This window comes from Lytechinus variegatus, chromosome 16 (genome assembly GCF_018143015.1).
Source record: "Lytechinus variegatus isolate NC3 chromosome 16, Lvar_3.0, whole genome shotgun sequence".
Taxonomy (NCBI): domain Eukaryota; kingdom Metazoa; phylum Echinodermata; class Echinoidea; order Temnopleuroida; family Toxopneustidae; genus Lytechinus; species Lytechinus variegatus.
The window spans coordinates 17,560,062-17,572,143 of record NC_054755.1 but is presented as its reverse complement, the minus strand read 5'-3'; the positions used below and the strand labels follow the sequence as shown (position 1 = coordinate 17,572,143).

The following is a 12,082-nucleotide window of genomic DNA, read 5'->3' as shown; positions in this document are numbered from 1 at the left end:
CAGGGGGCCGTTTCATAAAGCTGTTCGTAAGACAAGAGCGACTTTAAGAACGACTGGTGAACCTTTCTTACGCGCTAAACCATCACCAATACAATATACCACTTACCGCATGAAGGGATCACCAGTCGTTCTTAAAGTCGCTCTTAACTTACGAACAGCTTTATGAAACAGCCATCAGGTGTTATAGACCACTCGCCAGTGGCTACACCTTCCTTGAGTTACACATCTAAAATCTAAAAGCTATCAGACTCCTTTCCCCTAAATCCCCCCCAAAGAGACAGCAATGGCAATGACAAGGATGTGCGAATGGTGATAGATTTGGAAAGGACAGAATCGCAACAAAAAAATTTTCGTAGCAAAAATTACGTTACCTAATGGGGCAATGTTCTTTACGTTCCTATGTGACCAAACTTGAATTAGGCGTTTGACTTTATTTCGCGACTCATTTGACCCATCTGAAAAGAAAGGGATGTATGATCTGTGTATTCTGTAATTATTCATACAATCCCTGAAAAATCTTTACCTTTCACAGAGCACATTTACTATCAATTCTGCATAGATTTTTTTTTAAATAAAAAGAAATAATGCATTTAAAACTATCTTCACTGCAACCTCTAATTACAAAAATATTTGCATACTTTATAGACAACTGCTAAGAACAACTGGTTCTGGCTGATAAGCAACTCCAACCGACCCTGCAAACAATTGGCTAAGCTTCCAAACATTTCATGTGTACGTTTTGTGAACTTCTGTCGCATAAAATACCAATGCTAGTCTGTCATTGTTTGACATTCGCGTCCTTGAAAAAACATTTGTAAGCCCTGTGAAAGCGGACCTTACCCTTACATTACTGTGCAAAGGTGACAAAGAGGTAGATGACCTCATTCTAGTCATCTTAGAAGGGTTCATTTGATTCACTCCAAATTTTTCACACTAGATAGGCTCATCCTGTTCCTGAATACAGAGCTGTACCAATGAAATACCTTACACAGTTTTTAATTTATTTTTTTTTTTTTTAAGAAGTGATAATTAGGTTTTCAGGAAGAATAACAAAATGCAAAATAATTAAAAAAAAGACAAGATATGGATCTAATTAAAAATGTGTCATAACATTAATTTGGCTTTGCTTATACTTTGGTACATGTACATGCATCTCTTTTAGTCCATTAAAATCTATTGAAAATTTACCCTATCAAGAAATACTTAAAAACTGAAATTTGAACACTCTATATATTAAACCAAACCCCTCTTAATGTCTTTCTACTGAAAATTACACAGTGCAACTTTTTGTGGGTTTTGCCATGCCTGAGGCCCATAACAAAATGCTTAGCAATCGTCGTAGAAGAATATCTTTACGATTGATTCCATTGACTGCAATGTACAATCAATCGTAAAAATCAAGCGCACGATCAATTACTACCCTTTGTCTTAGTGGACCCTCCTCACAAATGGAACGAACGGCACAGTGCAATGAATATCTACATTAATTAACAAATATATCACACAAGATAAGAGTGTGGATAAGGTAAGAAAATGCAAGGTTTTTACTCAATCTAGCTCCATTGAAAAAAAAATCAAAGGAAGGGAGAGGGGATGGGGGGGGGGGGAGGTAGTCAAAGTGCTTTCAGAATGGCTCAATTCTGAGTCATGTTGCAGAAACAGATGCAATCAAACACAACTCCAAAATTAAATGCAACTTTGAAAATAAATACAACTTGATTTTCAACCTAACAAAAACATAATCTCGACTTTTTTTCATTTATAAGTTGCATTTGACCATCTTTAAGCAACTGGTGCATATTGTCCTGCATCTGGCTATCTATGAATAGATTTTGAGTTGATGTATTTGCATTAAGTTAATGACCTACACAGAATTTATGTTTAGTATGTGCATAGGTGGGTGAATGTGGTTGTGTGTGGGTGTGCGTGTATATATGTGTGTTTGTGATAGTTTTCCATTCTATTTTTAGCATCTTAACCTTATTATATACTTATTTTTTCTCTCCTTTTGTATCTTGTAGATTAGTATATCCTATGTTTTATGTTAATATCAATCGTAAGTATTCCAGGGCCCTACTCACAATCTTTGCTTTTAAAAGGGTCCTAAAACCAATTCGTCTATGCTATAATCTAATTGATGTACACTGTGTGTTTATGTACTCATTTACGTTGTATGTATACATGTATCTATTTTGATTATGATGTGATGTTTTTGGTTTTGAATAAATAAACTTGAAACTTGAACTTGATACATTACACATGATGCAGAAAACATCCTGGTAATATTTGTAATGGTTAGAATAACAAAAGAAGCATATTACCTTTAGGAACAACTGTGGAAGCAGACAAGCCGACATCAAACGTTGAAAAAACAGGAGAGTGGTCACTGCTGACAATATCCTTTGTACAGCCTGAACAAAGAACAGACAAACTGATTATAGTTTAAAGTTTATTTCATTTCTCAACTCAATGATACAACATAGGAAATAATTACACAGATATAAAATGATAACAATATAAATCAATTCAAATTAATATAAATTGCAAGCAATACGACTATACAAGAAAGTAAATAAGACTTTTTATGGTAAACACTAAATAATGTGAAAATCATATTAACCAATAACAATATATACAATGAAAATAGAACAAAATGTATAACATTCTCGATAAAACAATTTGCAAGGCTACCTTTACAATTCTTTCTTCAATAAAAATAAAAGTTGAGTAAATGGAGGGATCCACTAAAAAGCATGGCTTGAGTGTAGATCCCTAAAGGATCGGGAGAAACTGTGAGCCAATATTTCCAAGTTTGCACAAATCTTTTAAAAACTGAATTATGTTGCAGTTTGGTTTACTACTAATAGGAGCTGAGAGTTTTTATTCTAGTACTTTCCTTCATGAACAATGTTTATCCTTTTGTTGTGCAATGGGAGCCTAATTTTTTACAAGCTCTGCTTTTTATTTAGGCTCCTCACTTCTTTTTACATTTTGTAGTGTACCTTATGTTAAATACTTATGTTAGATATTTGATTTGATCATTGATACACTACATGGATGTTTACGAATACATCTGTTATGTATATTATGTTATTTGCTTTAAAACTGAAATAAATAAATGAATGAATGAATTTTCTCAATCTCAGCCATTCAGATGCAACGATTTTAGAGGCCTATAAGAGGTGAAAATCATTGACAAATTAATAATAATAGCCAATTTTTATATAGCGCTTTTCCCAGAATGGCCCAAAGCGCTTTACAGCATATTATTACCCCGGTCATTGGATTAATTTCAATCCCGCACGAAAAGTACACAATTTCCACTCCATGGGGGGCATTCCTTGCATTCATCGCAGCCTTATTATGGCGCTGGCAAATTCAAACATACAATATCTTTCGCATCCTACCGGGTACCCATTTAGCACCTGGGTCAAGAGTGGCAAAGTGCGGATTAAAGCCTTACCAAAGGACGCCAGACCGCAGTGGCATTCAAACACACGACCCTCTGTTTACAAGGCGAGAGTCAGAACCACCACATCCCGGCTCTTAAGAAAGGTTTCCCTGATTCTGACATCTTGAGAATAGTTACGGTCAAATTTAGCAAATTTGTGTAAACGTACATGTAAGAGGTGGATAATAAAAAAAGTTCCATGGGAGATTCATCAAAATCTTAAAATTGATTTTGAAATAAAAGATTCATCAAAATGGATATCAAATGATAGATACATGTAAGTGATGAATAAGTGCACTCAAGTACATGAATTTCATTAATCATGTATACAGTATTTTCACAAAATGATTTTATACCTCCTACAAACATTCATCAATGTTAAAACCAATTATGAAATCAAGTTTAGTTGCTGATTACCCCTCCTAGGGTTAACCTTATATAGCCCGGGGGAAAGCCCCCCCTCAACATTTTTCGAGACCCGAGACCCATTTTGAGACCCTGTTTGCTAAAATCGGGGGTACACTTGCGGAGATATAGCACATATTCGTGACCAATGTCACCGAAAAAGGCAATTTCCATTTACTTTTGTGTGAACAATGTATGGGTTTTACAAGAAGTGTTGTCAGATGACTTTTTTTTCTGTTTTCCATCACATAACTTTCTTTTGGGCTATCACTAACTATTCTAGATTTAAAAAACAAAAAATAGAGATTTCAAAACAAAGAAATACATAAGAATTTGGAAACATGGAAGGAAACGAATATTATCGAGAAAAATTAGCATATGCGCATAATTAATTACTATTATAATCTAATAATTATACAATTTCAATACAGTTGAGTGAGCTGTCTTTTAGATTACATGACCGGCTACTAACATGCTTGATTCCATTGCATTTTCTAAAAAAATGGGGGGAAAACTACAAAAATATGAAAATTCCTTGAAAAAATGTGAATATTTGCATAATTAATTAGATAAATAAAAAATGATAAAAAATAGCACAAATTTGACAACGCATTCTTGTAAAATACATGAGACACCCACACACCAAATTTGGTCGGAATCGGTCGATAAACGGCCGAGATCTGAGGGGGGGGCCTAATAGGCCCCCCCGGGCTATGTAATTTCAAAATAGGGTTAAACCACCATATTATTGCCCCATCACCAGTCATGCCCGTCTCTGATATTTAAAATGTTTCCACACCAACTCACCGTACGTGGTATTGAGTATATGGGTATCAGGATATGACTTCCACAGGACTCGATCACACCAGGAAGGCTGATTGATACGTATCTAATCAAGAACAAAACAGGTTGAAAATCATCATGGAATGAAAAATAAAAATCAAACTGCTCTGGCTAGGATTTGAAAACCTGGGACCTTGGTTTCCATAATAATAATAAACAAAGCATTTATTAAGAGCCATCTGTCTAGTAAACTATTCCGAGGCGCAGAGGGATGGAGGGATTACAGGGGAAAAAAGTTTGCTTGTGTGGGTGTATGGTCAGATCAAATTGCATTAACATGTTTAACAAAAGTAAGAAGAAAACAGAAATGATTTAAAATACTTTTTAAATGCTTCAAGCGATTCAATTGTTCGGATCCTCAGTGGAAGAGCATTCCAGAGAGATGGAGCTGAAGAGACAAAGGCCTTTTATTCTAGGGTTGAATTTGTTCTCTGTACATTTAGCTGTTTGTTAGTGAAGGAACAGAGATTTCTTGCGGGAGTGTATTTTGAGATGACATTTTGAAGGTATACAGGGGACAGGCAGTGCAATGCTTTCCATGTGTGGAATAAGATTTTGAATTCTATTCTTTTAGATATTGGTAACCAGGGGAGCGTTTCATGAAAGGACTTGTCGGACGTTTTATCCGTCAAGTCTCATTTTATCCGACAGTTACCATAGTAACAGTGCCTCACAGCCAATCAGAGTCAGAGAAAGATGTCAGATCTGACAACTTGTCGGACAAAAATGTTGATGAAACACTCCCCCGGGGGGCCTTTCATCAATATTTTCGTCCGACAAGTTGTCAGATCTGACAACTTTCCTGGATTCTGATTGGTTGAGAAGCAATGTTACTATAGCAACTGTCGGATAAAACAGGACTTGTCGGATAAAACGTCTGACAAGTCCTTTCATGAAACGCTCCCCAGGTCATCCATGAAAAGTGTTCTGTCAAATGAGTTAAAGATAAATGAACATACAGTAAACACTGATTTCATGAGAAAGTCAGTAAAGCCAACTCTATCATTGCAGATCTAGATCATACAACTATTTAAACCTTGTGAAATCATGAAAGCTATGATTAAAAATAATCACACTGAAGATTTTTTGTCAACATCTTAATGTTTTTAAGTGACATGCTTCAACATTATTCAAATCACATTTCATCCATTATGCAAATGAGAATGCATAATATCTATACACACCAGAACATCAACATTATTCAAAGTCAATCCTAAAAAATATTTGGGATTCACTGCTGAAAAAAAATTACTTTGAAACTTTTCCTTTTTAATATTGCTGCATATTTGTTAGGGCTGCCCATTCCATGATTATATCAAAATAACAATTGAAAGATCATGGAAAAAAGAAAGAAAACATCTACACTTTATTGTTCGAAATACGAATCTGAAATAGAAGTACTCTGAAAATTATTTTTGCCGAATTGATATTAGTCCTGGCAGCCACTTTGCAGCGCCAGATTGAAACGCTGAACAGGGTAGCAGCGAGTCCCATTTTATAACGTTGTTTGGTCTGACACAGCCGGGGTTTAAATTCCCGACCTCCCAGTTGTCAGACGGTTGCTCTACCAACTGAACTAACACACCTGTTGTAGAGAGAAATAATCATGCTTTCCAATGATACCACATTCATATATGATGAAGGAACAATAGGACTTTTATTATTGTACAACGCCTACTTAGCTTGTTGTACGCCATCAAATGGGAGGCAGAATGTCACACATTCGTACTGTTGCACACAAGACGTACAATCCAAAATGTACCATTGCACGGCTTTAGGAGGTGACGTCACAATGCGATTTCATTGATTAAATAAGGAATAAGGTGACAATGCGCATACAGCCCGCTGGCTAAATGCGCAATGCTGTCCAAGATCATGTGCGCTTGTGGGATTTTGTTTTTCTCTTTCAATATTTTTGCTTCCTTTTCATAGATTACTGCAGGGAAAAACTCTTGTTTTTTCCATATTTTCGCTAGATTCCAAGGCGTTGTACAACAGAAATAGCGATTATTCTTATTCGTGCAATGGTGCGAGATTTCGCATTCGGTGAAAGAAATGCAATCATGCGAAATCTCGCACCATCGCACTCATGCCTATTCCTTATTTGTATACTCATCAATCTTGAGCTGCTGAACCTTTAAAGGATTTGTTATTTATGCAAACGCTTACCCCGGTTTTCTTGATCTTCTTGTAGGCGTAAGTTGACCTATGACCCAGTTCATAGCGATAGGTCGGAGGGAATGTGATATCATCTTCCTCTGAAAGAAAGATATAGAACAAAACATGTATATGAATAACACAATGTGATAAATTTTGAATGTTGCATGCGATGAACACTGGCGATGCAACATGATTTACAGTATTTTAAAGGCATCTTTAACATTGCTTTGACTTTTAAAACGCACAGCTTTCAGATCACAACTATTATCTGTGACTGTGACAAATGAGCATTATGAAAATAATGTTCTTCCCCTGAAAATCATTTAGTATTTCAAAAAAGGAGAATATAACAAGAACACCATCCTAATTCAATACCATAAAATACTACATCTTGCAATTATTATCCCTGGGAGAATTAAAAAGCGCAAATTTCGCCCAAGCATATTAATTGCTTGGATAATTTCACTTACACACAGCCATTAATCTACTTGCAAATCTATGTGATTAATATTTTGCATCAATCAAAAGAGTATATGAACTGGTGGCCATCTTGAGAGTAATAAATAAAGAATCGGTTTCATATTGCTGTGTAATAATTGATTTTAAAACATGGCCCAAAGCGTGAGTCTCATCATTTAAGCAGAAATCCCACCAGCATTTGATCATTGCTAAACCTTATTTTTTTTGTGATGCCTGATATGAGAAGCCCCCCCCCACTTATAACATACATGTAGATTTGTTTCTATGAGAAAAATATCTCTAGTCATCATACATGAACCATTAAAGGTCAAGTCCACCCCATGAAAATGCTGACTTGAATAAATAGAGAAAAATCAAACTAGCATAGTGATGAAAAATAAATTAAAATAAAGAAAAAAAAGATAGTTATGACATTTTAAAGTTTCGCTCATTTTTCACAATACAGTGAAATGCACAACTAGGTGACTCAGTTGATGATGTCCATCACTCACTATTGCTATAATAATACAATATTTCATTTTTTATAGATATGACAATAAGGACCAACTTAACTAAACCATATAGTATTAAACAATGCTAATTCCACATGCTCAGGGAGGAATTAATCATTGTTTCACTAGACAATGAGGAGAGAATTAGAATATTTCATACTTCATATAATAAAATACAAAAGAAATAGTGAGTGGATCATGTCATAGTCTCCTCATTTGCATACCAGCCAGGATGTGCATATGTTATGTGAAATTAAGCAAAACTTTGAAATGTCATAACTTTCTTATTTTACACCAGATTTTGATGAAATTTTCAGTGTTATGCTTGGATTTTTCTCTTTTTATTCAAATCAACTTTTTGTTAGGGTGGACTTGTCCTTTAAAAAAATTGAATTCATGGAAACCACACACGGGACAGCTGCATGCACTTGTATGTATTTGATATGACACAGAGAATACAAATTTCACAAATTATTCAATCTGATTATATTTGATGACTTTTTTTCCCCAACCTTCACAGATGTCCCAACTTGACACAACGTATCTCCATAAACCTTTACATGAAGTACATGTAATTATGTGGATTCCTTTTGCATCTGAATTGAATATTACACATTAAAAATATACAGATCTTCCATAAAAAATAAGTTAAAAAAAAGAAATATATAACAAACATAGGGCCCGTAACACAAAGCTTAGCAATGATCGTAGAACATATTCCTACAATTGATTGCATCGACTACAATGTACAATCAATCATGAAAATCAAGTGTACAATCAATCGCTAACCTTTGTGTTACAGAACCCTGGTCACACACACACTCTCTCTCTCTCTCAATCACTCTGGCCCGTATACTGAAGTCAGCTTTAACTTAGACCACGGTCTAACTCTTAGCCAAAATTATGGGGTGCCAAAATTCTGTTTATATTGTATATTTCTTATGTTTACTATTTAGTTTCCTTTCATAATGAAGAAAAATACTTTATTTACCATTCTCAGACAATTATGAACAATTTGAGTGTCAAATGAGTTGATAAATTGGATGTGTAATGTTAAGGATTTGTGCCCCAATTGGCTCTCCACACTTAATCCACAACCTTAAACCAGGGTTTAATTTAAACCTGAGTTCAGAATACGGGCCTCTGTCTCTAGTTCTCCATCTAAGTGTCTGAGCTGTTGATGGTCTTACCAAATGCCACAAAGACGTGTCCCTGATCTTTCTCAATCTTAAGCTGATCGTGGTCAAACAGCACTTCATAATGGCCGCCCTTGATGTTCGTAAGAACATCCTGAAAAATCACAAATCCATAAGAGTTATCAAAATACTGATATCATTTCATTGCTTCAGGATTAATTCATTTAATGAATATGGAATAATGTTCTGGTTTTATTTCTTCTGCTTGTAAGGTTTATTTTCCTTTGCAAAATGCAGTGAATTACAGATTGGCTGGCTGGAGCCGTCTTCTTAATCTGGATCCATACAAAATAACAAGTAGTCGGAGGATGATGGTGATGATGATAGTGATAGTAATAACAATGATGATGGTGATGATGATGGTGATGATGATGGTGGTGATGATGATGATGATGGTGATGATGATGGTAGTGATAATGATGATGGTGATGATGATGATAATGATGATGATGATCAATAGGATGATGATGATGATGGTGATGATGATGATAATGATGATGATGATGGTGATGATGCTGATGATGCTGTTGATGATGATGATCAGGATGATGGTGATGAGGATGATGATGATGATGGTGCTGTTGATGATGATGATGGTGATGATGATGGTGATGTCGATGATGGTGATGGTAATCCTGATGATGCTGGTGATGATGATGATGATGAAATAAGAATGATGATGATGGTTATGACAATGATGAGGATGGTGAAAATGATGGACATGTTTATAGTAAGAGTAATGTATGATGATATTCATTTGATGAAGATCCCCATATCCCAAGATAAACCACACCTGAAAAGCCCAGTCTTCTTTCAACAAACTACCTATGAGAAAAATTAGTATAATAAAACATGAACTTTGTAGATATAATAATAATATGCAATATTTATACAGCGCTTAATAAAATGTTTCTAAGCTCTGCATACTATTACCCCGGCTTTAGCAAGGCTACCCTGATCGGGTGCATTGAGCATTCAAGGAATTCCTTTCTACTGGGTATCCATTTACTACACCTGGATGGAGAGTGGCAAATGTAGATAAATGCCTTGCCAAAGGAAGCGAGTGTTGCGGTGGGATTTGAACCCCGGACCTTGTGGTTCAAAGTCCGGACACTTATACACTGAGCCACAACACCTCTACATATTAATTAAAGAATACAGCTATCATTGAATATGTATAAACCTTTTTAGGATTGAAAAAAAAATGGAGACAAACCTGAACATTCCAGTCTATACGATAGTTGAGGTCACCAAGCCAGAAGATATGATGGAACTGATTGTTGAGATCAAAGAGACTCAAACCCTTGGCACCGAGACTCAGACCTCGTAGGATGTCATGGAAGTTGTTGTTCCGCCTGATGAGTTTGGAGAAAGAGAAACGGAGACATATATGACAGAGGAACACAAACAGATTGGAGACAGAAACATGGGAAGTGAGGTACAAAGGAGCAATGACAGAATAAAGTAGTAATATTAATTGTTTAGATGATGATGATGATGCACATCATTAGTATAACGCCATACATGTACACCTGTCAAAGACACTCAAAGGCGCATTTTTGGAGGAGCCAGCCAATCTGGGTCGCCTTGAAGGGCACGCACACAGAACTGTGACCCGCAGGTCTTTCCTCCCGATAACTGGTTGGGGGAATGCAGGTGGACCACAACACCAGGGTTTCCTGGTGTCCAGCTTTATGAAACACCCACCTGGGCCCCCGTTTTACAAAGAGTTACAATTGATCCGATCAATCTCAAGTCTATGGAAAAATCCATCAATGTCATAATCTTTTCTTTTGGAAATTTGCTCAATGTCCTTTGAAAACAAAGAGAAGCATACTGAATTGTCAAGAAAACAGTAAATGTACGAATACAAGACTCATATCTAGAAAATATTTTGAACAAACATGTAATGTAGATGTTGACATTGCTGACTTTCCATAGTTGCGATTGATTGGATCAATCGCGACTCTTTGAAAGATGGACCCCTGGAGCAATAGTCTCAGAAGCAAATGGAGTGTCATCAATAAAACACACAGATAAAATCAGGGCATAAAAGTTGAATTTGCTTTCACATAATCACATATCTCCATATTAAAAATGTTACATCAAGGACAGAAAATTCTGGCAAAATCAATCATTCAAATTCTTTAAACAATTAACACCGTATAATGGTAAAACAAAGAAAAGAAACAAAACCCCAAATATTCTTTTGAAATTATATTTTTTGAATTTTTAGAGAAAGCACAGCAAACTTGTGACACTAACATGTATGTAAAGTATGATCATAATACCACGATACATGCACAATGTATTTTCTCTGGTCCCAAATACCATTTATTGTGCTAGAGAAAGACTTTATTTACATCATCCCTAGAGTAGAGAACAAGAGAAGGTGCACTTTAATCACAGAGAAGTTTGTCAAGCATCATTTTCCTTACCTCATACACTTTTCCGTCCCTGACGTAAGATGGCAATTGACAAAACAGAACGACGTCCCGTTGAATGAAAATGACACACCAACTGCCCCCTTATTACCTAGAACACAAAGTGAATCAGATTGAATATAATCAAAATAGAGTATGAAAAATTTATAGATTACATGAAATAGCATTTCTTCATGTTCTAGGACCTATGAATACCTTTAGGAGATATCGTTCTACCATGGCGAATCTTAAGCTGTCACATTTCATTGTTTTCCATTCCTTACGCAAATCAATTTCTAGATATTCTACATTCCATTTTCGAGAGCCTTTAATTGTATTTCTTCAAGTCTTCTTTTTTTCTTGCGGGGGGGGGGGGGCATAGTAGAATTGACATGTGTTAAAGGACAAGTCCACCCCAACAAAAACTTGATTCGAATAAAAAGAGAAAAAATCAACAAGCATAACAATGAAAATTTCATCAAAATCGGATGTTAAATAAGAAAGTTTTGGCATTTTAAAGTTTCGCTTATTTTTCACAAAACAGTGATATGCACATCTCGGTAGGTGTGCAAATGAGGAATTGATGACATCACTCATTCATTATTTCTTTTGTATTTTATTAAATGAAATATG

At 35.5% G+C, this 12,082-nt stretch overlaps 1 protein-coding gene across 4 annotated transcripts in view; it reads right to left on the bottom strand.

Moving 5' to 3' along the window:
• The window catches only part of LOC121429959 (phosphatidylinositol 3,4,5-trisphosphate 5-phosphatase 1-like), a 105,693-nt gene that overhangs the window by 23,368 nt on the left and 70,243 nt on the right, over positions 1-12,082 (bottom strand). For all 4 annotated transcript variants that reach the window (XM_041627227.1, XM_041627229.1, XM_041627230.1 and 1 more), the window contains 6 exons: positions 11,465-11,561; positions 10,243-10,381; positions 9,021-9,120; positions 6,869-6,957; positions 4,664-4,745; positions 2,322-2,411 (listed from right to left, as the gene is read on the bottom strand). In XM_041627227.1, the coding sequence (XP_041483161.1) occupies positions 2,322-2,411; positions 4,664-4,745; positions 6,869-6,957; positions 9,021-9,120; positions 10,243-10,381; positions 11,465-11,561 (597 nt within the window). The remainder of the gene's footprint in view (positions 1-2,321; positions 2,412-4,663; positions 4,746-6,868; positions 6,958-9,020; positions 9,121-10,242; positions 10,382-11,464; positions 11,562-12,082) is intronic.